The following is a 26601-nucleotide window of genomic DNA, read 5'->3' on the forward strand; positions in this document are numbered from 1 at the left end:
TTTTGTTTTACCAATATATAATTTGGGGCAAGGGCATAAAATGCCATAAGCAACATTTTAATTACAATTTGTGTAAGTCTCATGTTTCCAATTAACATTATTGTTTGTGAATGGTGTTATTTGGGGAAATTATTGGTAAAGAAGCTCTTACAATTATTATTATTATTATTATTATTATTATTAAGCGTTCTTATATAGCGCTCAATCACCCGTAGGCATCTCGGCGCTTGCCTTTGGAACCCGTCCTGGTTTTTCCCTGTGAGATACCCGTACTGGGCATCCCCAAGGTGAAAGCCAGGCATCCCGCCGCAGGGGGGCCGTAGTGGAGATTAAGCAAGCTAATGCCCAGAGCTGCAGAGTGTGAACCTGTGTCTCGAGTAGGCACCGAAACGAGAATTATCGAGTCCGTGGATATTTTGGGCTCAAGACCCTGCCGCGTCGGGAATTGAACCCTGGTCCCGGGTCTGACCTCTGCTTAAGGGTCTGCCGCCTCTAACCAGTGAGCCACACTTCTCCTCTATTCTCCCTATGGGCATATGGATAGACCCTGCGTACATCCAGACCCTTTTCACTACTAGCTGGGCTTGGGGAAAAGTTGTGACGCTGCTTGGGGGGGCTGCTCTATTCCCCCATGCTCCCAATGATGCATAACGCTTGGCTGCCCCTCGTGCAAGAGAAGCTAGTACAGCGTACACGGCACACTCACAACTTACGCTCAGTGGGGGATCTGTTCCCGGACGGCCATGTCATCACCCATCCTGACAATCTCCACCTTGGGGGCACGACATACATGGACCTTTTTATATTCCAAAGCCTTCAGAACACTTTATGTGCTAAGATACCCTCCAACCCGCTGCGTACATAAAATCCATTGTCCTTAGTGATTACCACAGCAGAGGGGATGTGACTGATCTCTAGGCTATATCAGGCATGCGTTGCTCTGAAGCTGGAGTATTGTGGCAGGGCGTGGGCTTTATGGGAGCATAATTTGAGGCATCAATTAGCGCTGTTTTTGCTTCCAGATGAAACACCTCTCCCAACCACAATCACAAACTATTGCACTATACATTTTTGCACCAGGTATATACTACACCAGCTGGCCTGGCCAAAATTGATGATACCCGCTCCCACCATTGTCCAAAGCGTAAAACAGATAAAGCTGATTTTCTCTGCCTAGCCTGAACCTGCCCTCATATGCAGGAATACAGGGTGGAAATCCTTTCAAGGATATCTACCATGATAGGTATCGCCCTTACACCCACCCTGTGCTGGCTCTGCTGGGGTACGATCAGGGACGTAGGCATCCGTAGATTTACAGAAGTTGAGCCATTGTTAGCAATACGTGAACTGGTGATGCGCTGGGATGTTTAGAAAAGTCCCACTTACACCGAATGGCTGAAATTTGTGATCAACTGCGACACAACTAGCAAAGTATATGCCACTCTAGAACCCCCTACGTTGCTGTCCAGATGTCCGGCAACCCTTGCGGGACTATCTGTTGACATTGGAATCGGATGCCTTCAATGAAACTGTGGAAGAGAGCTCCAAAGAAAGGGTATATGATTCTAGATTTTATACGCTTCCTACCACTATACTGTATATTGTATGCACCTATGGACCATCACCCTCTGCCCCGATGAGTGTCTGGAACTCTTGCTCCACCCATGGAACAATGAGCCTAACTGACAAACATGATGGGGCTACTGGTAGCTCTCCAGCTACCTATAAGTAGCTCTTCTGTATGCAACCCAGACTACTAAATTAACTATTAAAGTTTTAAGTAAATAATAACGTTTTTGCTTGGTTAAATTAATATAAAATGCCTTGCAATGAAGGCCACAACAGAATTTTCTCAGCAGAGAGACAGCCAGTAACTCTAGGATCATGAGCCCAGTTATGGCCTGATGGACCGAAATAGAAACAAGCATTTGCAATGGAAATTGGTCTCGCATTTGTGAGACTTAAAGGTATTGGTGTTGTAAAGGACAACGTCTTTTACCTACTAAAGAAATAAAGGAGGAAATAATATGGAAACAGAAAGGATGCTAGAGAAAGGTGGAAAATGGCATGGAGTAGTAATGATGGAGCCGTACATTTTTTTTAGAACAGTGTGCAAAAGCCCATTTATAGATAGAGGAGTAGCAACAAGATGCAGCTCCTGAGCCCTTTTGATCGTAAAAAAAACAAGCATTTGCAATGCAATAGGTCTTGCATTAAGAAAATTTGAGGTATTGGTATTATAAATGACACATTTTTTATTTATGTTTTGTTTTTGAAAATAGTGAAATTAATAGCTTTGTCATTTACAATGCCAATAGTTATAACTTTCGCAAATATGACACCTATAGCATTTGTAATTCAATATGTGTTGTATTTACGTGACTTACATCTATTGATATTACAAATAACAATGGCTTTTAATTTTTTTAAATAACTAATACTTAAATAAAAGTTATTGTAATTTATAATGGCAAAAGCTTAAACTTTTGTAACTAACTTTTGTGAAGATTATGTTCAGTGTATATTATTGTGACGAAAATCCAAGAACAGAAGTGAAATATTAACATCTTTTTGTTACATTTGTAATAAAGCTTGAAACATTGGGAGAATATATTTGAACCAGTTGTTATTGAATGGTTGCACAGATTGATATTGTTGTGGCGCTGAGTGATATTATGATGGCAAACGAGTGATGCTGTTGCGTTCAGTGATGCTGTGGTAGCACATAGTGATGTTGTGGTGCCCCTGAGTGATGTTGTGGTGCCCCTGAGTGATGCTGTGGTGGTGCTGAGTGATGCTGTATTCTATGCTATGTTGTGTTTTGCTATCCTATGTTTTGTTTTGTTATGCTATGCTATGTTTTGCTATCCTGTGCTTTGATTTGTTATGCTATGCTATGCTTTGTTTGGTTATGCTGTGCTATGTTATGTTATGCTCTGCTATGTTTTGCTATGCTATGCTTTGTTATGATATGCTATGTTTTGTTGTGTTTTATTATGCTATGCTTTGTTTTGCTATGCTATGTTTTGTTATGCTATGCTATGCTCTGTAGTGTTTCGTATGCTATGCTATGTTTTGCTATGCTATTATATGTTTTGTTTTGCTATGCTATGTTTTGTCGTGTTTTGTTAAACTATGCTATGTTTTGTTGTGTTTTGCTATGTTTTGTTATGCTCTGTGTTGTTGTGTTTTGTTATGCTATGTTTTGTTATGTTATGCTATGTTTTGTTATGTTATGCTATGTTTTGTTATGCTATGCTATGTTTTGTTTTGCTATCCTATGCTTTTTTTGTTATGATATGCTATGTTTAGTTTTGCTATCCTATGCTTTGTTTTATTATGCTATGCTATGTTTTGTTTTGCTATCCTATGCTTTTTTTTGTTATGATATGCTATGTTTTGTTTTGCTATCCTATGCTTTGTTTTGTTATGCTATGCTATCTTTTGTTGTGTTTTATCATTCTATGCTTTATTTTGCTATGCTATGTTTTGTTATGCTATGCTATGTTTTGTTGTGTTTGGTATGCTATGCTGTTTTGCTATGCTATTATATGTTTTGTTTTGCTCTGCTATGTTTTGTTGTGTTTTGTTAAGCTATGCTATGTTTTGTTGTGTTTTGCTATGTTTTATTATGCTATGTATTGTGTTTTGTTATGCTATGTTTTGTTATGTTATGCTATGTTATGCTATGCTATGTTTTGTTTTGCTATCCTTTGCTATGTTTTGTTATGCTATGCTATGTTTTGTTGTGTTTTATTATGCTATGCTTTGTTTTGCTATGCTATGTTTTGCTAAGCTATGTTTTGTTATGCTATGCTATGCTTTGTTATGCTATGTTTCGTTATGCTATGCTACGTTAAGCTTTGTTTTGTTATGCTATGTTGTGTTTTGCTATGCTATGCTATGTTTTGTTGTGTTATGCTATGTTTTGTTGTGTTTTGCCATGTTTTCTTATGCTGTTTTGTTATGCTATGCTTTATTTTTTTATGTTATGCTATGTTTTGTTATCTTATGCTATGTTTTGTTCTGCTATGTTTTGTTGTGTTTTGTTATGCTATGCTGTTTTGTTATACTATGCTATGTTTTGTTTTGCTATGCTATGTTTTATTGTGCTTTGTTATGCTATGCTATGCTTTCTGTCTTTTGCTATGCTATGTTTTGTTTTGCTAAGTTTTGTTTTGTTTTGTTATGCTATGCTATGTTTTGCTATCCTATGCTGGTGACGGTGTGTGAGGGTGAGTGAGGGTGAGTGAGGGTGTGTGAGGGTGAGGGGGTGTGAGGTTGAGGATGTGTGAGGGTAAGAGGGTTGTGAGGGTGAGGGGGTGTGAGGGTGAGGGTGTGAGGGTGAGTGACGGTGTGTAAGGGTGTGTGAGGGTGAGGGTGTGTGAGGGTGAGGGGGTGTGAGGGTGAGAGGGTGTGTGAGGGTGAGAGGGTGTGTGAGGAGGTGAGGGGGTGTGAGGGTGAGGGGGGTGAGGGTGAGGGTGAGAGGGGGTGTGAGGGTGAGGGGGTGTGAGGGTAAGGGGGTGTGAGGGTGAGGGGGTGTCGGGGTGAGGGAGTGTGGGGGTTTGAGGGTGAGGGGTGTGAGGGTGAGGGGGTGTGAGGGTGAGGGGGTGTGAGGGTGAGGGGTTGTGAGGGGGTGTGAGGGTGAAGGTGTGAGGGTGATGGGGTGTGAGGGTGAGGTTGTGTGAGGGTGACGGGGGTGAGGGTGATGGGGTGAGGGTGTGTGAGGGTGTGAGGGTGAGGGGGTGTGAGGGAGGGTGAGGGTGTGTGAGGGTATGTGAGAGTGAGGATGTGTGAGGGTGAGAGGGTGTGTGAGGGTGTGAGGGTGAGTGAGGGTGAGAGGGTCTGTGAGGGTGAGAGAGTGTGTGAGGGTGAGAGGGTGAGTGAGGGTGAGGGTGGGTGTGTGAGGGTGAGAGATCCACAAAGTAAACATAACACTGTAGGGGAAAGTGCACAAAAGACACCCTTAACAGAATTTGAGCCTCAGCGTCGACTGTAATTATTAGCAAATCCCTATCTAGTAATTAGAAATAAATAATTAAACAGAGATCTCAGAGGGGCGGTGGGGAGAGATAAAAAAAAAGAAACACGGTTGGGATGGGTAAGTGTAGCATCTGAAACAAATGATGCAGAGAATCGTGCCGTAGCCACAAATTAAGAGCAAAAACAACAGGTGATGGACAGAATGCAGAACAATGTCATACATTCACCCCAGTACAGAGATCTGGGCCTAAATCCATCGTTTTTTTGCTCACCATGCCTTTCCAGTTTGAACTCAGCTATATGCAAATCAGTCTTGACCCTGTGCCCCATGGGAACAGTCCAGCCCGAACTGCCAAGCCAGGTCCTCCCTGGACTGGAAATAAGCATCCAAGGACCGGTTTCGGGCTTTCAGCCCTCATCAGCCTGGATAGCTTGATTCCAGTGGCATGGAGAGCACGGGACTCACGTAGCCACTAATTAAACATAACACCGGAGAGGGAAGTGCTAAAACGGACACCCTTAACAGGTTTGGAGCCTCGGCATTGGCTGTAATTATTAGCAAATCTCTATCTATTAAGTAAAAATAAATAAATAAACAGCGATCTCTGCGGGGCGGAGGGGAGAGACCAATAAAAATCTTTTAAAAAACACACAGTTGGGACGGGTAAGTGTAGCATCTGAAACAAATGATGCAGAGAATCGTGCCGATGTCCTGCTGGTCAGTAATTGACAAGGAGGAGTTTGGTAATGCAAGTTGGGCATGACCTTGGATGGCACTGTGAGAGCTATACAGCCCAGTTGTGGCACTAAATGTTGTGGTGTTTGTTAAGGGTTGGTGGAGAGGGACGACTTGAACAATAGGCTGTTCTGTATTCTCCTGAATTGTCCAGTAGACCGGTTACTTGTATATGGATTGGTGAGGACGTCTCTGTGAAAAAAATGACCAGCAAGGGTCTGACGAGTTGAAGCAGCACGACTGACTGCAGCATTATCCCTACTGTCTGCCATAAAAATCAGTGGTTTATTTTAGGGAAACGGCATTCACATATTAATATAATACTATAAAAATAAAGGGACATAGTCACAAAGGCAGTTTGGAATATGTAAGTTAGTTCTCCTGTTTCACTTGTTCACTCTTTTATAACTCTGTGACAATCTACTCCGCACGATGCCACACTACGTAACAGCATCTACGCCGCTCTGCTCTATACCACTCCACGACACTCTAAGCCACTGCACTCTAGGACACTGTACTCATCTGTTGACACTGTACTTCAATTTACGCCACTCAACTCTACTACACTCGACTCCCTCCACGACACTCCACAACATTGTATGCTACTCTATGACACTCCACTCCTCTCCATGCCACTCAAATCTACTGTACGCCACTCCATAACACTCCACTTCACACCACTCCCCACTAACTTTTAGCCATACTGAACAGCAGCCACTCTGGTGTACAACATTGCTGAAACCTAATGGCTCTTGCACAGGCGAGAACTTCTGGCTTTGCCAATGCTTGTTTCTTATGGACATCAACCGCTGGCCACACTATCACTGCTTGCCGTACGTGAAATCACCCGACCATGTACAGTCCGAATAGTCCCACAGGCTGAATGCTGCATACTCATTCTTGCACATTCACAACCGGACCCTACAAAACTGGACCTCGCAACATGTGGTGACCATTTCTATAGTACTTTTTTGGCCCACAGAGGGCAGACACATGCACGTGTGTGTGTATCTGATGGATGTTGATTTGTGTAATGCTAGAGAAAGGGTTTGGAGCTCCAAGAGCCAGGGAGCCGGGGGAGTTGTGAAAAAGCAACGTATACATACCATAATTCCAGGTTTAGGCACGAGGCTGATGTCATGCCCAGGCAGCTGACACTAGGACTCTGGGGTCAAGGGTGTGGGGAGGGGATGTATGACGTTACAACGCACACTTTTACAACGCATACCTTTACACCGCATTTTTTACACCGCCACATCCATTACAACGCACACCATTACAACGCATACAATTACAACAAATTCTTAAAAAATATCTTTACAACGCATTCCACTACAACGCATACTACATTTACAACGCATACCATTACAACGCATTATATTACATTGCATATAAGGTAAGTGTTGGATAGTGTAGGGGTTAAAATTACTATTCTAACTCCAGGGGGTGCAACAGTAGGGAAAGTTTTGGATAGTGTAGGGGTTAAAATGACTATTCTAACTCCAGGGGGTGCAACAGTAGGGTAAGTGTTGGATGGTAAGTTTTGCATTGTAATAGTATGCGTTGTAATGACTGCGTTGTAATGGTATGCGTTGTAGTGGTGTGCGTTGTAGTGTCATGCGTTGTAATGACTGCGTTGTAAATGTATGCGTTGTAATGGATGTTGCGTTGTAAAAGTTTTGTTGTAATGGTAGTGCGTTGTAAAAATTGTGTTGTAAACGTTGTATACCGTGGGGAGGGGACACCGGACACCACATCCGGTCAAGGTAGCAGGGCGGGACAGAACAGGATCAAGGGGCTTGGGAGCAGGACGCACGGGAAGCTGTAAGAATCAGAGAAACAATAAAGGTACCTACATTCCAAAGAAATAGTGTCACGTGGTCCTTGGGCATAGAGACACTACAGCTATTAATTTTTTGGACTAAGAATGCTGTACTTCAACTTTCTCCCTCTTGTAATCCTGAGAGAGGGCCCTTGTTATGCTGCAGAGCAGAGCAGAGCTACCTCAGCCACGCTCACTGAAGCCCACAGCGCTGCCCGCGCTCACTTCACCGAGGGGAGAGTCTTTCCTCTACAATTGTGCAAGATTAGAATTTGGGATGCGGAGCATAGAGTTTGTGATCGTGCAGGGAGCACTATTTTAATGTGCTGTACAGAAAATATACCTGCAGGTCTGAGGGCTGTGAGGGTCGGTGAGAAGTAGGGGGGAGCATCGCCCTGAGTACGGGGGTCACTGGTAGCGCATGGCCGGTTACAGGGGGAAGGTATAGCCCGCAGCACACCCTGACTCCCGTTTGGCGTAGGCTTTCTTCTCAGTGCGAAATAAATAGTTTAATTTGGCATCAGTATAGCGCTGTCTGCGGCCCAAGAATCCCAAAGCGCTTGCAAATGCCGCAATCCTGAGAGAGGGCCCTTGTTATGCTGCAGAGCAGAGCAGAGCTACCTCAGCCACGCTCACTGAAGCCCGCAGCGCTGCCCGCGCTCACTTCACCGAGGTCAGAGTCTTTCCTCTGCAGCCCGAGTCCTGTACCAGGACTCTGAGCGAATGCCCTCAAATGTTTTTATACATCAAGCATTTTAATTGGGAACAAAGGGCTCTTCTTAAATTGTTATTTGTGCCATGTGTTTCAAAAGGCCTTTCCCCATAATCACTCCCTCCTCTCTCTTTCTTGATGTGTAGCATTTCACTTTGCCTGCATTTCTAGGTAAAAACCAGAAAAGATGGGTAATTGTTTTTTTTTCTTCGATGAAGAAAATATATTTTTCCAAATAAATTCTATCGTCCTAAGAAATTATATGGTTGGTTTTTCTCTATGTTGCTACTTGACACATCATTTATGAAGCCAAGCATATTTAAAATATTTTCGCAATGGCATTCTACTGTCGAAGCCGCTGGGACTTGCTGGAGGTGGTGTGGGATGCCCTGGGGAGAGGAGGTGATTCATGGCAACCATAAAGCACAGCGCTGCCGCTCTAGTTACAGAGGCTAATCCCACAAAGGAGAGTCTCCAGTTAGCAGACGCAGGGGGTTATCTCCAAAATAAAGAAACAAACTCGGCACACTGCAGGCAATTGCCAGCAAAGTGGAGGAGAACTGTAGTTAGGCGCCGCTGCTTTGGGACAACACTGAAGTTAGCATAGGATCAACAGCCAACAGAAAGCAAGATAAGGAAAGCAACGCCACAGGTTAACCAATCACAAGAGGAAAAACAAATTACATGGAGGTTAAGCCAACATATACATTACATTTGGTCTCGCTGAGACAGCCGTACACGAGACCTAAAAAATGAAGTATATAAAAACTGTATATAGTGGGCAATGGATAAGATGGGGGTTGATGGAGCACATATACATTGCTGCCAAGCGACGGCTTCGAGTACACTGGCTACAGCAGATTGAACTAAATGTGTTCCTCGTAATATATGGGTGCTGTGCTATTTAAGTTCTAATGCCCTGCTATGGAAGCAGCGTACTACAATGCACTATGAACCAACTGACACTATGGTTTTCTGACACAGGGTACGAGGCACAACCAATTGCCTCTTACAGGTGGAAATCTGTAAGATTTCAGAGAGGTGATCCTGCCTTAGAGCACATCCTTTTACCTTCCCCCAGCATTGGGATCCGCATGTCCTGCTTCATGGCTCCGGTTTGCCCTCCATTTCCAGCACACCAGGAGCTGAACTCCATAGCTGCCAAGTTTTCAGATTGCTGTGTGTGACATTTTTATAGTCCCAGTGTAATTATGAGTGACATTTCAATGACTATGAGTGACACTTTCACTCGAGCAAAATCAAACATTGAAGACGAGAAAAACATACAAATATTAGGAAATACTCCCCTCTGATCAACAAAAATATCTTAAAACTGCAAAGCTCCAGAAATGGATAGACACTAACGAGAGATTGAATGCGTGATTGCAGTGCTCAGCAACAGACGGCAGGCACGCACTGCAGCTGCTTAGAAGATGATCTCAGCCGCACCATGCAGATTGTGCAATATTGCTATGTGTGACACTTTGAAAAGAAATAGACAGCCCTCAATAGCTTTTTTTTGTTAGTTTCATTTATTTCATAACTTATTCTTGTAACTAGCCTTTCTCATAACCCATAGACTGCAGTGCACATCAGAACCCTTTTGACAATAGCTTTCACCAATAGAATTTCCTTTCCCTTTACATTCCCAAAATAGATTAACTTTCTTGATGGCTGCAGATGTAGGTAGTTAGCAATTTAAACCAGTGCTACTCATTAAGACCAAGAATATAACTCAATGAGGATGATAATGTCAGACATAAGTATTTGGTCAAACGGCGAAAAATATACCTCAAAACAAATGCACAGTGCTGCTCTGTGGCACATTATTCTGTTTTACTGACCTGACCTCTTCATTATTGTGGTCCCAGGATTGCAGCTGTTCCCGGAGCAGTGGCAGGGCTGTTTTTGCTGCGGACGACGTGGTACTGAGGGCGGGTATGTACCACTCGGCTCCTTAGCTGTAAGCAACATAGAAGGGTGACCAGCAGCATCAGAGACACAGTTACTATGTTGTCTCGTGGGCGGGGGGTGGGAGGCCAGGAGCACGAGAGCTATGTGAAAGATATGTTCTCGCCTGAACTCCTACTTTGCCACCGTCCCGGGAGAGGCAGGAGGAGTCAGATCTGGCATAGGTGGCAGGCAACCAGCAACACTGTCAAAGCCCCACCAAAGCATGTGATGACATAAAAGGAGAACTATGCTGAATGCCCACACACCATTTATGTAGCAACAGGATTCATGGCAGCCATACTAGAAAGTTACATATTTTTTAATTACAACAATGGTTGGTTGAATGGAAAGCACAACTCGTGTACACATTTAGGTGAAACTTGCCTATTCAACCGAACCACTAGCGATGACCTGTGCCTCGCATCATGGCTCCCGGTTCCTGATCCTCCGGCTCTCCCTCCTCCAAGGACGACAACTCCCCCGCCAGCCTCCTGGGCACCTGCTCCTCTCTGCCGCCTCAAGGGGAAAAGACGAGATGGTCAGCAACCGGGTACACATGGGTAGTCAGGCCCCAGGAGTAACACGCCCCCAAGCACACAATGGTATAGATATATAACCGTTATAACTAACTTTTCACTACTCAGCTCCTGTAGTTTAAAGCGATGTGTGGGTGGGAAAGATATCAAACATGCAAAGTGAATTGAATTAAATCTCCACCTCAAGCGATGAAGCGATTGAGACGTATGGAAATTTACTTTGAAACAGGCTGTTGGTTTGAAAATGTGTTGTTCTCAATGGTAATCCCTTGTTCCCGGTGTGCGAGGCCCCTCTCACCCTTCGATTGGGTTGAGGCCAGTTACTGACTCTATTGTTAGATTTGCCCAAAGTATGTCCCCACTGCGTTTAAGGCTGAAATGCCGCCTCCGTTGTATGATGTTGCAATAATATGCCCCCGGAATCAGCCGTGGCCGGTAGTAGGTGTAACTGCAGGGCGGTGACGTGGGGAGGGGAAGGGTGGGGGATAGTAATGTATGGATTACGGACTTTAACAGGTAAGTAAACATATAAATAAATAAAACGAATTTCGTTGTGTGCACTGCATCACCAAATGCGATGCAGTGCGCGCAACAAAATCCGTTTTATTTATTTATAAGTTTTTACTTACCTGTTAAAGTCTGTAATCCATACATTACTACCCCCCACCCCGCCCCTCCCCCTCTCCACGTCATCGCCCTGCAGTTACACCTACTACCGGCCGTGGCTGCCCGGAATTATGGAGAAGCACAGGCTCCAGTGAGTGAGCCCCAGTACCGCAGCACGTCAGCTATGCCAGTACAGGCCGTCAGGTATCCCAGGAAAACGAAGGAGAGGGAAGAATCAAAATGCACCTTTGGCCATGCTGGGCTGGCTGCTCGGAAGCGGTGGTGTGCACGGATCTCCCTCGCCTGCTCAGCCTCTCATCCCACCTGCTCTGAGCGCCCCGAGCAGAGCTCCCATGCTTTGAGGCTCTGCCCCTGCTCTGGGCTCGGCTGCTTGCCGCTGCCTGCCTCCCCCGGCTCCTGGACCCTGGCCCCCGCATACACATGACTCGCCCAACTACACGCTTCCTCGCTGCTGTTTTTGTGTCAGGTCCTGGAAGGAGCTGTTTCTGTTGCTGCAAAAGGGGTGATGATGTTTCCGTATGGTTAAACTGCAGTTTTTGGAGTTTGGGAACCAGGGTGGAGCCTCAGTGTCCTACAAAAAAAATTACAGGCTCCGAAGTTGAACACACTTCAATAGTGTAATACCAACAGGAAAGAAAGGGGGGGTGGGGTTGCTGTCGAGCAAGCGAGAAGGCATCGGACTGCCGGAGTGGGGTAAGAGACGGGAAGAAATTGCCTTGCGCAAAACTGAAACGAGATTGCCACAAAGTAAAAAAAAAAAAGCAAGGCATATTTCAAAAAAGAGATCCCTGAAAAACAACAGACCCAAAAAAAATGCACTAACACCAGTAAAGGGGCCAATACCCACAGGCATGCCCAACAGGGAAAAAGGAGGGACAGAAACCATGCTTACCCAATAGCAAGAAGTACATTTTGAAAGACACACTCAATAGCAAATAGGAAAAGGGAGGTGGGGACTCCCTCACTAAAGCATATAATGCAGGTCTCATTCAGACAGCGCATGCCCTGCCTAGGCGAGACCTAAAAAGGAGAAAAAATCTCTCAATTTCGATGTCTGTTCATGGACTTACAGTTCAGAGATCTCTTTTCTCTTTTAATCATGCAAAACCCATACATCATATTTTGTACCTCTAGTTTGTTGAAAACTAAAGATTGGATTTACACCTATCAAAGCAAAGGCTCACCTTTGAGTAAAGTTCTAGTTTAATGCCAAGTTTAGTATAATTCTGGTAGTCATGTTTTTCTACAGAAGAGAGCAAATATGCCTGTGGGAAACACCACTATCTTCACCTCTCTCTTTATTTCCCCTTACCCCGTTAACGATATGCATGAAATATGGCATGGCAAAACTAAATAGTGGATTTTTTTGAACTTTTTCTGCAGATTTATGGATTGATGCCAAATAGCAAAACAAAAAACTGCATTTTAAAGCACGCTCTCACCTAACCACAACTACACACTGAGGGGCAGACGTATCAACATACCCTTTTGCGATTTCTTAATAGCGATTTTTAAGGAACCGCTATTTAGAAATCGCAAAATGGTATGTATGTAGAAATTCGCTATTTTTTAGCGATTTCTTAAAATTTCTTAATTGCGATTATCAAATTGATAATCGCAATTAAGAAATAATTTCCCGTTCATTTCTATGGGCCAGGAGGCCCATAGGAATGAATGTGAAATTATTCTCAATTTGCGATTCGCAATTTGCTAGTCGCAAATTGAGAATAATTTCAAGGGTGCAGGGGTGTCTCAAGAACACCCTGCTGCACCCCTGAAAATGACATGTGTGCGCATATGGCGCACATACATGCCCTAAGGGCATGTATGAGCGTCACATGCCACCTTTACAAATTGCATAAAGTGAATTTTTCAAAGAAATCTCAAATTACTTATAATTTGCGATTTCTTAGCCTAAATTCGCAATTTTTAAATGGTTGATACATTGCATTTAAGAAATCGCAATTTGCGATTTCTTAAATGCTTACGCAAAACTAAGGAATCGCAAAAATTGCGATTCCTTTATATTGCGAAGCATTTTTCTTCATACATACCATTTTACTATTTTTTAATCGCAAACGCTGTTTTTAAGCGAATCGCAGCGTTTGCGACTAAAAAATAGCTTGATACATCTGCCCCTGAGTATCGCAAGTGCGTAATATCATGCACCTATTTACTGTTCTATCCAACATTCATATTAGTTGTGGTAGATGCAAATAATAAACTGTAAATTTGAAAGCTTCAAACAGTTTAATATATAATCTATGAACCTCTTTTTCAATGCACACATGCAGCACAGTATTACAAAACCTTCTATGCAGCCCTGTTCTACCCAATAGATGTGCTGTTTTTCAGTACAGGAGAGAATTAACTATCAGAATGTGTGCATTTGTAAAAAGTAATAGTGGGAATTTCAAATCACTGCTCTAACTTGCAGAACCAGCTTCCTTTTCGAGGGGGAGCAGAGATTGCCAGAAGGGAGTTGCAGTGTGTGGCTGCACCTCCTCCCCTGGGGCACCCAATGAAACGCCCCAAAGCAGCAAATAAAGTGCACTAAATGGGCACCATATTTTAGGTGAAGCATATCTAGTGTTCTTTCGAACAGCTTCTTTGTGTGCCCTTGTGGGTAATATAGCATGGGCTCATGGACAAGACATGCCTTTATTTGAAAATGAGGGAATACTCCATTGCCATTACGCCAGGACAAAATCTGCACAAACGCAATGTTTATTATAGGAGGATACAAAAGCATCTGCGGTATGTTGCATGTCACAATATTGTATATTGAAATATCATTTGGAGTAAATATTGTATCCTAAATGTAGCTAACAACATTTTTATCCTATTGGGTGACAATATTTTTAGCAACAATATACCGGTACCACTCCTTGCAGCAATCATCAATGGGACCCTGGGGGTACAAAAATAATGTGCAAACGTCTGCTGCACATCAAAAGCACTTTTGTAATCTAATCTGACTCCTATAATGTTGAAATACATCTGTCTTATCAAGACCTGTGGACAATGCAGTCAGTTAGGGTACCATGGGTAACAGCTGCTGCCATTTGATAAATATGTTATTGTTCTTGTGTAGCGGTAGCCCCGAGGGGCTGAGGGGCTGCAATGCAAGGCCCTACATTGAGGGGGCTTTGCACAGTGGCAATTCCAAAGAGCTGTGGGATACTCTCGGGATGCCTCAACATCAGCAGTTCTGGTGCTGAACTGTGAGGAGATGTGTTGCACTGCGTTGGTTCGGCCCACTTCCAAGGATCCAGGACTGGGGTGGCACCACTTATGGGGCACGAACTAGAGCAGGGAAAGTCCAGGTGCAGGGTTCAAGGAAGTTGGAGCTTTTCTGTCCATGAGATTCTGATCAGGAGGCCAACCAACTAGCCCTTGGAGTCCCTCTGGTGGTCCTGGGCTCAAGATGTAGGTCAAGTCCTTCTCACTAAGGCAGGAGGCCGGCAGAATAGCAGCGCAGCAGAGTAACAGTCCTTCTTACGGCAGAGCAGCACAAAAATCCTTTTGAGTCTTTCACAGGTCCATCAGTGTACTGAAGAGTTGGGTTTGAGGGTCAAATATTTATATCCAGTACACCCTTTTAAGTAGAAGAAGCTTATAGAGTCCTCCTCCAATAGAGATATCTTGAATTGTCTACCTCCCTACCTTGCCGCAGCTAGTCTAGGGCACAAAACACCAGTGTGAAACCTTTTGTGAATGTGCTGAGGCAGAGTCTTTGTGATGTGCAAGTGATAGGTGACAGCTCCTCTCACTCATCCTGACAGAGATGTCCCACTCTGACAACACCCATTCCCCCGTTCTCTCACTGTCAGAAAGTCATACACAAAGACCAACCGCCAGCGACATCTAGTCATGTGACCAAGGATACAGACTTCAGACACCAAGGGGTAGATGTATCAAGCCTTTTCCGATTCGCAAAGGCCGAATTTCGGCGAATTTCGGCCTTTGCGAATCGCAAAAGGCTTTTTTGAATTTTTTTAAATGTAACAAAAAATCGCAAAATAAGGAATCGCAAAAATTTGCGATTCCTTATTTTGCTTAAGCATTTAAGGAATCGTAAATTTTACGATTCCTTAAATGCGATGTATGTGGCTTTTAGAAATTGTGAATTTGTGTTAAGAAATCGCAAATTACCACCAACTTGTAGTTGGTGGTAATTTGCGATTTCATTTAAAAATACCCTATTTGGCATTTGTGAAGGTGGCATGTGACGCACATACAGTATGTGCGCCATATGCAAACACATGTAAATTTCAGGGGTGCAGCAGGGTGTCTTTGAGACACCCCTGCACCCTTGAAATTATTCTTAATTTGCGAATTCGCAAATTGCAATTTGCAAATTAAGAAATACTTCACAATCATTCCTATGGGCCTCCTGGCCCATAGGAATGCATGGGAAATTATTCCTTAATTGCGAATTCGCAAAATGCGAATTCGCAAATAAGGAAGACTAAAAAATCGCTAAAAAATAGCGATTTTCTACAAACATTCCATTTTGCGATTTCTAAATAGCGATTCCTTAAAAATCGCTATTTAGAAATCGCAAAATGGAATCTTGATACATCTATCCCCAAATGGTTAGGACAAGACAATGACAACTAAAAGTGGCATTTTCAGAATTGTGACTTCAACTTTTCTATTAAAGAGGGTTTTAAATTACAAGTCTTTAGAGACAAAACTTGACTTTCCTACCTGCTCCCAATTGAAAGTTATCACATTAAGTGCAATAAGGTAACCCAATATTATCCTAAGGGAAAGGCAGGCTTTGCAGTAGTGAAAAACAAATGTAAGAGTTAATTAAAGAGAATTTCAAATACTGTTATTAGACAGCTCGGTACATAATTTGTCCTGTATAACAGATCAGTATCTGAATATTTTTTGCTGAAACATTGGTATTAGCTAGTAAAGCAGAACGTGACTTAGGTGACCAATCATGTCAAACTTCCTATCTCAGTGAGGAGACTCTATGTTCATTGTTTCTTAGTATTTCATTTCAGTTGATGTTCAGGCCTGCACTAGCCACCCCAAACTTCGTAGAGTGCAATACATTTTGTATACAAGAGTTTCTGATATTCCCATAACCATTTTTGTTCACTGAATCATTCAAATGTATAAAAGGTTAACATCATTTCATGAGAAATATTGTGTTAGTCTACATAATCATAACTGATGTTAATAATTTGTATTGTCTCTGGCATAATTTTATCATTGTATGTTTTATTTAACAAAATCTAGAATGATCCATAGCCAAAATCATTGTAGAATTCTGGGTACATCATTTGCAATAATGCCACACATGAATACATGCACAGAAATAATTAAAAGTAATTCACTTTTTAACGCAATTGTATGTCATTTTCGTTTAAGAAACATATTAGAGCTTTTGCAAATTCTAACAATGTAATCCAGTTGCCATAAAATGTTCATATTTTTTGAGGAGAGAAAGTGACAGCTATTATCAGTGGCATGCATGTTTCTCTAGATCTTAACTGCTCTCAACTATCCATGTCCTAAGCCAGGTACTAATGCTGCAGAAGTTCATAGAAGTCCTAAATTTACTAAGGCTTTGCAGAGGTGCTCATGTGGCGCAAACAGGCCCAGCATTTTCCTTTGTTTTATACAGGGCCTCGTTTTCAACTTAAAATTGGGCTGCATGACTCAAGCACTCAAGCAGACCTTTAAATGATTTTGCCCAGGTGGTCTGTTGCTGTACACAAGCGTATCAGAGGTCTTGAAAACCCTGTGGAAGGAAAACGGGAAACATTGTTTACAACCCATGCAATACATCGCATGCCATTACAACGCAAGTTATTACAACAACGCGTTGTTACGTCGCAAGCCATTACAACGCTAATCGTTACAACGACTTGCTGTAGGGGGCAGAAGGTGTAGGATTTGTTGGATTTTCAATCCAACACCTTCCCTACTGTTCCACACACTGGAGTTGGAATAGTAAATTATACAATTCAAAATTCCAGCACCCCCCTACAGCAAGTCGTTGCAACGACTTTCGTTGTAATGGCATGCGATGTAACAACGCGTCATTGTAATGACTTACGTTGTGATGGCATGCGTAGAACACACATGCGTTGTAACAGTTGCTATTTGGAAAAATCAATTGTGTCCTATTTAGAGATACTTGTTTCATTATTTATTAGAAATCGAAAATATTCTTTTTGCAATGCTTTATAGCTATCTCTCAGTTTTTGGAACTGTGTCAGTGGTAGGTAGTTTTTGTTTTAGAAACCATTCATTTTAAGTCCTGAGTACATTTGTTGTTGGCATTTACATGATGTGGAAAGATATGTGTGTAGCAAGTAAAGTCATTTTTTTTGTTTTCCTCTATAGCTGTTACCTATACAAGTTACAAAAAAACGCCTCCCCCAGTCCCGCCTCGCACAACGTCCAAACCGCTGATTTCAGTGACGGCACAGAGCAGCACAGAATCTACGCAGGATGCCTACCATGACAGTAGGACTCAGAGGATATCCCCATGGCCCCATGATGGCCGAGGACTGTACAACTCCACAGACAGTCTGGATAGTAATAAAGCAATGAACCTCGCCCTGGAGACTGCAGCAGCACAGCGCCATGCATCTGAGAGCAGTTCAGTTCGAAGCACCAGTGACAAGGCGGTTCTCGCGACAAGAACAGAGGAATTTCTGAAGAAGCGGCGTTCCTCTATAGGGATACAGGTAGAATGTTATTATCTTCTATTTCGCAGTAACTTGTTTGTATTTTTGGCTGCTAATCGGTCCTGCATGTGACTGTTGAAAAGAGTGAGATTTTTAAATAAAATTGCTCAGTACAAAAGAGTGTTAAGCCAATACCATGAAACAAATGTGACAACAGAGTCTCAATTTACCATGCATTGTGAAGTACAATTTAGAGTGAAAAGTGCACCTGTAGTATTTCATAAGCAAAAATCAATGTTTAAGTTAACATCCAAGTTATCCAATTTTTTTTTCACTTTGGCAAATATGTGCATACACAATTAAGCTACGTACAATCAGTCAAGGAACGATGAGAAATAAAAAGCTTTTTATGAGATCCTTGCAGCAACAATCTGCCAGTGTAGACCTCAACACTAAGAGACTCCCGATATTTGTGAAACTGCTCATTGGTCTACATGGACGTATGTCTGCAGAAGGTCTGAGTGTAATGACCTTTGTATGTGTGTGAAAACTCCACAGCAATGTCGTGGCTTGCACAAAACAATTCTTAAAGCAATGTCTCTGCATGTCTACACAGTTTTCTGTGCATGTGATTTCTGGTTTTCATTCGGTAATGGAAGAGTCTGTATAAATAAATGCCCCAGGATGAGAGGACGTAACCTTGCGGCTAGAGCAGTCGACCTCAAAGCTGAGGAACCGGGTTCGAGCCTCGGCAACAACGCTAAACATCCTGTGATTCTGGGCAAATCACTTAATCTCCCCGTGCCTAACAAAATGAGTGTGTCCATCTGTAATGAAACTGGTACTCATGTAAAGCACTCTGATACCTGATATCCTGGGGTCTAGTTCCCGCTATATAAAACTAAACATAAAAAAAAAAACATTCTGAAACATAAGAACAATAAATTGTCATCCTCTTTGACTCCTATCGTTCATTTTGTCAGAAAAATACAACCAAGTTAGTGTGCTTTTTTCACCCCAAGGGCCCTCTTCCCCGAATTGTCAGACCTGCTCTCAGGCTATCACGAAGCCCAGACAGGTTAACGAGATCATTATCTTTTTTGGGAGAATAAAATCACAAAAAATAAAAAGTGAAATATTTTGGCACACCTTCAGCGCTCTGCTTCTTTTCCATTAGGTTCCTATAATATGAATACCACATACACATATGCAAACTGCCTTTATTAGGCAATAGGTTTAGACTCTGATGGTAGGTTAGTGGCTTAGTGGCTATTACACACGTATGGTAGCTGACCAACGCCAGCAACCAACCTCTTGGGCAGATTCCCATAGTCCAATCCACAGAAATGAAGAGATTCATTTTAGAGTTCATTTGACTAGCTAGGCCATAGCTTCAAGGTAACCCTTGGATAAAAGTTGTGATATGATTACTGTCTGAAAGTGGGTTGATTAGTTTAGAAGAGCAAACCCTTATATTCAGCTTGAAGCTGTTGAGCCTGTGCCTTAAAGCTTTCAAGACAACTACCAGGTCTGTGATGTGAAAACTTTTATTTAGTGAGCATTTCTGAGGCCATGTCTTTATGCTGGCTTGATTCACAAACTAATAGCTTGTTCAGGGCCCACTTGAATTAGATTCCCAGACGTTCTGCTGATACCATCCCAGGGGATTATGATATGCATAGAAAAAAGTTCACCTGCAAAATACCTCTGCTAGAAAGTAACCGAATGTTAACAGATTTATACCTAACAAATGCACTGTCAGTACATTCGAGAGGACTGTTAGGAAGTGTAAGGTGAAGCGAAGCTCTTTTAGAAAAGGTGTGTAAAGACCAGTGTTGCATACCTACATTTCAGTAAGCCATGGCAGTTTAATTAAGCACACAATATCCCATCAAAGTGCTTTCAATAAGTACCTCGAAGATGACTACAGAGTTGAGAGTTTTAGGCTAAATTATATTTTAAGATATTTAATAATTCTGATATTGACTGCATTTGTCAAAGTGTGAGGTAACATTTTACCCAGCAAATACATGGAGTATGCCACTGTCCGGTTTTCAGTGCAGTAAGCAACATGGGTCTGAGTAAAAGTGTGCATATGATTACTACAGCAATATTATTGATTGTCCTATATTCCTATTACTAACTTACAATGTGTATATTATTAGTATATAGATGTTTGCAACTGAATTTAACTGTTTTCCATTTTCAGGGACTCACAAAAGGATTTCTCGCAGGTGTGAACTAATTTATGAGTGCACAACTCTCTGTTTAGTGTGTAGTAGTGCACGCACCCTTAAATCCCACTTAAGGAGTGAGAAAATGGACAATTCAAGGTGTGGTTAGCCATGGACATTTGCGATAGCCCACAAATGTACATTTGTGGACATTTTTAAACTCCTCTCATTCCACCCTGAAATCAGTAGGGTTTTTACTCCAGCCAAAAACTGGCATGCATCCCTTTCCAGGGTGAGGAGGGAAATGGAGAATTCACTGATTTGCTGGTGGTTGTTAAGGAAGGGGATTCTCCACAGAAGCGAACAATTTGTGTTTGTACAAAGGGCTCTATTTTACATGTGCGGAGTTGAGAACTCCACACAATAGGAAGAGGATCCCACTGGGTATGCCACATCTTCTCAGCAGTACACCTAGAAACTAGAAGCAGCTTTCCACACACACGTATAGGAATGTTTATTAATTCTAGAACATCAGAAGAGGACATCCAGGCAGAAGTAGAGCTCTTTGCTGTGATGTTCTGAATCTCTAATTGAATCTGGCATATTAATTTTTTTTAAGGCTGTACTGCCTTGATTTTCACTTTTACAAGACAGAATTTAGGAATATCAAGTTCCAGTACTTAAAAGAAACACAATCAGCTTAACAATGGTAATTTATTTAGAAAGACAAAAACATCACATTATTTAAAGTCATACCGTATGGCATCCTTTTGTTTGCTAGTCTTTTTTTTGTTAAATATGTTTATTATTTTAAAATACAGAACAAGGTGCTGTATACATCAATATTCAAGTATTGCAATAAAAATGAAGATATATGAGCAACATTTTAATAACCTTGTTAAAAGAAGCAAGATAAGACAGAAAGTAGACAAATAGGGAAAGAGAAAGAACAAAAATATCAAAATCTTATGACAGTGATATTATTTAAAAAATCTAAAAAGATAATATCCAAAAGTTGTAGCAATTATATAGTAAATGTTATGAACTGTATGAATGCAATAATAGTTTCTATAAGTGAAATAGGCATGCTAGAAAATTAAAATGATACCATGGTAAACTATAATTGTTAATTAGTAACAGGTGACCACAGTCTGTCACGTTTGATTGCTAATGAGGTTGCATGAAGGTGAAATGTATCCAACCTATGGTTGTAACATACTCCACTCCACCATTGTTCAATTGGTATATCGCTAATAAAAGAGAGAGGGACCCCAGGACCAAAGGGATAGGGTTCCACAGTTGACACACGTCAAAATATAATTCCCTTTGGGCGAATTATCATGGAAAGGCAAATTCTTACCAGTATGCAAATATACACTCAACAATCAATAATATCAAATCATAACAAGGAAGCAATACAAAAAATTTTAAAAAGGTTTTAAGTGAAAACACAATAATAAAAGTAGATCTGCACAGTTTATTACCATACACTATAGTTTGTTAAAAATGGGAAACATACACAAAACGGAACATTATATACAAAATACATCCAACATTACAGTAAAAAAGGAGGTACAGGTAAAGGACTAAATTCCGACAAGAATACAGAATTTTCCTTAATTTGTTTTCCCAGTATTACTCCTTGAGCATCGACACGTTTCGGTGGTGAGGTTAATGTTTAACCACCTTCATCAGGACAAAATAAATGTTTCCCAATGTTTCTCAAATACTATATATTGTTCAGTCTAGGTCAGGGGTACTCTGCCTCCTTTCCAGTCTCACAAGATGTTCGTCCAGCGAACTATCTCTTCAAAGTTAAAATAGTATTGTCCTCCTAATTTGTCTGGATAGTCATAAGGGGACAACAACACTAGTATTCTACGTTGTTCCTCGGCTGCGTAGCTCACCACATGTGCCAATATAAATACGTATAACTATAAATATGTTGTAATAGGGCCACACACGCGGTATGGGTATGGTCATTAGGACTCACACGATTGGAGTATAGAAATTCATTGTTAATAGGATTCCCAGGATACGGGGATCATTGGTCGCACTGGAAGATTACAGCGTGCACTCCCTATCGGCGCTAAAGCAGAAGCGTCCCGCGTGTAGACAAACGTGGCTAGTGTTGTTGTCCCCTTTTAACTTTGAAGAGATAGTTCGCTGGACGAACATCTTGTGAGACTGGAAAGGAGGCAGAGTACCCCTGACCTAGACTGAACGATATGTAGTATTTGAGAAACATTGGGAAACATTTATTTTGTCCTGATGAAGGTGGTTAAACATTAACTACACCACCGAAACGCGTCGATGCTCAAGGAGTAATACTGGGAAAACAAATTAAGGACAATTCTGTATTCTTGTCGGAATTTAGTCCTTTACCTGTACCTCCTTTTTTACTGTAATGTTGGATGTATTTTGTATATAAAGTTCCGTTTTGTGTATGTTTCCCATTTTTAACAAACTATAGTGTATGGTAATAAACTGTGCAGATCTACTTTTATTATTGTGTTTTCACTTAAAACCTTTTTAACATTTTTTGTATTGCTTCCTTGTTATGATTTGATATTATTGATTGTTGAGTGTATATTTGCATACTGGTAAGAATTTGCCTTTCCATGATAATTCGCCCAAAGGGAATTATATTTTGACGTGTGTCAATTGGTATATCGTCCTTTGCTTTGAAATTAGATGCAATGACATGTATAGCAATAGCAATCAGCAAGTGTAACAATTTACCAAGGAGGCGATTGTGAGATCAAATACTGTGCAACCCTCCCAAAAATAAGTTTTCATTTTTTTTTTTTTTTTTTTTTTTTTTATTAGAAATTTTTATTGATATACAAAGAAGGTCGTACAAAAATATATATATACAGTACAGATAGAGGTACACAGGCGTCGATCATATATATCCATTGTCTATTGTTCTCCCTCCATTGGAGAAGAAAAGAGAAAAGAGAGGGGGGGGGGGGGTTGATTGTCCTTTATTGGGTCGTTCTCAGGAGCTCATCAAGCGGGTCCCACATGTGCAGCTTGGCTTTGTGTTCTTTCGAGAACGTGCCTGTGATGTTGTCAGCCCCCCTCAGGAAGGTAATCCAGTTGATCCATGTTTTAAAGTTTGCTTTGGCTGTGTTTTTCCAGTTCGTTAGGATCATTTTGAGGGCTGCTGTGAGGAGTAGGTCTAAGAGTTCTCTTTCTTCTTTACTTTTAAGGTCCGCTGTTAGGTGCTCAGTCGCCAGGCTGACGAAGCTGATCTCCAGATTTGTTTTGAGCATATCGTTCAGGAAGGTGTTGATTTGTGCCCAGAACTTCTTAACTTTCACGCAGGTGAAGACAAGGTGTTCGAGGGTCCCTTCCTCTTTCAGACAGTTCCAGCATTTGTCTGAGTCTGCTATGCCGACCTTGTGGAGTCTGGATGGTGTCCAGTATGCGTTGTGGAGCAGCCAGTATTTTGTTTGCGCTAGTTGTGGGGTGATTTTGTTTGTTGTCGCTGAACTCCACATTATTGCTCGCTCCTTTTCATTTAATTGCCTGCCCAGGCGCATCTCCCAAGTGTTGGTTGCTTTTTTGTTCTGCGCCATCTTAGATGGGCTGAGTAGTTTATAGATTTTTGCCGTTTGATGACCTGCTGAGTCGATGAGCTGCATATACTTGATGATCCCCGGCTCTCCTCCGCACAGGTTAGCCTTTGTTATCGCTGTCTTAATTTTTAAGAAGTTGTAGAACTCTTGGTTCGGGAGGTCATGTAGCTGCTGCACGTTTTGGAACGTCAGCGGTTTTTTCTTTGTTTCCAATTGGCTGGGCGTGCTGATGCCTTCGCCAATCCACGTATCATTGTGCAGTATCGCCCCTTGGTAGGTCACTTTAGAGTTAAACCAGATGGATTCCCAAGCCGTGCCCTTCAGCTTCTGCGCCATGAGCCTGTCAACTTTCAGCAGGGCATCTCTGGTGTGTTTCAGTATGGCGCTTGTTTTCAGTGGGTGCCGGTTTGCTGTTAGGAGTGCTATTGGCTTGAGTCCTCCTAGGATGTCTTGTTCGACCTCCAGCCATACCGGCCTGTACGTTTGTGTGGCATCTACCCAGGCGATACCCTGCCTTGCCAGACAAGCCGTCTGGTATGTCTAGAAGTTCGCCAGGTTAAGGCCTCCGAGGTCTCTTGACAGTCTTAGTTTTTGTAGGCTTATCCTTGGCTTCTTGTTTTTCCACAGGAAGATGTTTATCAGCTGGTCCAATTTTTTGTGAAATGTCTCTGTCATTGGGAGTGGTAGCATTGATAGCGTGTAGTTTATTACCGGTGTTATCATCATTTTGATCGTTTCAATGCGTCCCCACCAGCTGATGAACTTTGGTGACCATAACTCCAGTCTCTCCTTAATCTTCTTCAGCGTGAGATCCTCGTTGTGTTGGAGAGTTGACGTGAGATCTCTCCCAAAGTGGAGCCCTAGGTACTTCAGAGGTTTCGTTTGCCATGCTAGGCCGGAATCGCCTAGGACTTCTCTTGTGGTGTGGACATTCATCGGTTTACACTCCGATTTCTCCTTATTGAGTTTGTAGCCTGAGGCTTCTGCGTATTCACCTATTGTGGCCATCAGAGCTTTTATCGACGTGGAGGGGTTCGCTGTTGTGATTAGGATGTCGTCGGCGTATGCCGCTAGTTTGACGGTCTTTCTCTTGAGCTTTACGCCTGTTATCTCGGTGTTGTCCCTGATTCGGGCTAGCAGGGGCTCTAGTGCGAGCAGGAATAGTCCGGGGGAGAGGGGGCATCCTTGTCTGGTGCCTCTGCCCAGCGTGAGTGTTTCGGATGCGCTCCCGTTTACCACTATTTTCGCCTTTGGTTTGTTGTAGAGGGCCATGACCATCGCCGTGTACTTCCTGCCTAGGCCAAATGCTCCCAGACAGTTACCCAGGAAGGGCCACGAGACTCTGTCAAACGCCTTCTCCGCATCCAGCGCTATCATGACTGCCTGCTCGTTGCTGCTTGCTGTGTGGTTGATCAGGTGGCACAGTAACCTTGTGTTGTCCTGCGACAGTCTGTTCTTTATATATCCCACTTGTGAGGGGTGGATGATGTTCGGCAGGATCCTGTTTAGTCTGTTGGCTAAGACTTTTGCGTAGATCTTGCAGTCGACGTTTATTAGCGATATTGGTCTGTAGTTCTGGGGGTATTGTGGGTCTTTCCCCTCCTTGGGGATTATGGTGATGTTGGCCTCGCACATGGACTCCGTCATCCTCCCTTTCTGGATGCATGTCGAGTATGTTTGTGCCATCAGTGTTTTGATGTGTTCGCTGAAGGTTTTATAGAATGTCGCCGAGTACCCATCTGGTCCTGGCGCCTTGTTCCGTTTCAACTGGCTAATGGCGCTTCCAATCTCTTCCTCCGAGATATCAGCTTCGAGCGATTCCCTCTCCGCCTCGTCTAGCTTCGGCAGATTGGTCTTACTGAGTAGGTCACGTCCTGCATCTTTGCTCAAGTTTTGATCCTCGGTGTACAGCTCTTGGTAAAATTGTCTGAAAACCTCTAGTATTCCTTTGTTCGTTGTTTGGGATTTGTTCGTGCGGTCTGTTATCGCTGCTATCGTGTGTTGCCTTTGTTTTGCCTTCAGATAGGACGCTAGCTGTTTCCCCGCTTTGTTTGCGGCACATAGGTTGACCGACTTGAACTTCGTCAGCCAGGAGCCCGCTCTTTCACTTAGGATCTTGTTCAGCTCGTATTTCTTTTTCGTGAGCAAAGTGAGCGTGTTTCTGTCCGTTATGTTGGCACAGTGACCTCTCTCCAGTGCTGTTATTTCCTCCTCGAGCTCCCGGAGTTTTTTGTTCCGCCCTCTGTTCATCCTGGCCTTGATGTTTATCAAAGTTCCCCTTATTGTCGCTTTGAGGGCATCCCATACAGTGTCTTTCCCTACTTCGCCATTGTCGTTGTGCTCGAGGTACTCTTTGATTGTGGCTTCAATTTCTCTGACGTTCTCTCTGTTCTGGAGGATGTCATCGTTCAGTCTCCACCTCCTCGTTGGGTTCTCATTGTGTTTCCCACTTAGAGTGAGTGTTATGTGAGCGTGGTCTGAGACGGTGATTGTGGCTATCTCCGTATCTTCTATGAGGTGCGTGTGTGTGTTGGACATCAGTATGTAGTCGATCCTGCTGTAAGAGTTGTGTGGGTGTGAGTAGAAGGTATATTCTCGCGCTGTCGGGTGTTGGAGCCTCCACGGGTCTGCCAGTTGATGTTTGGTGCATAGGTCTTTGAGGGTGTTGTTGTTGTTGTTGGAGTTATGACTCGGTCTGCTCGGGTGCCTGTCTGTTGCCTGGTCCATCGTCTTGTTCATGTCCCCCGCTGTGATCAGGAGGTCCTCTTGGGGGAGATCTGCTAGCTTGCTGTCTACTCCCAGCCAGAATTGCTTGTCT

General features: G+C 42.7%; 1 protein-coding gene across 1 annotated transcript in view; it reads left to right on the forward strand.

Moving 5' to 3' along the window:
- Window positions 1-26601, forward strand: part of DLGAP2 (DLG associated protein 2) — a 1782978-nt gene that overhangs the window by 1423345 nt on the left and 333032 nt on the right. Inside the window, exon 6 of the mRNA XM_078647907.1 lies at window positions 17739-18085. Within this exon, the coding sequence (XP_078504033.1) occupies window positions 17739-18085 (347 nt within the window). The remainder of the gene's footprint in view (window positions 1-17738; window positions 18086-26601) is intronic.

The sequence above is a fragment of the Lissotriton helveticus genome, chromosome 6 (assembly GCF_964261635.1).
Source record: "Lissotriton helveticus chromosome 6, aLisHel1.1, whole genome shotgun sequence".
In the NCBI taxonomy this organism is placed as follows: Eukaryota; Metazoa; Chordata; class Amphibia; order Caudata; family Salamandridae; genus Lissotriton; species Lissotriton helveticus.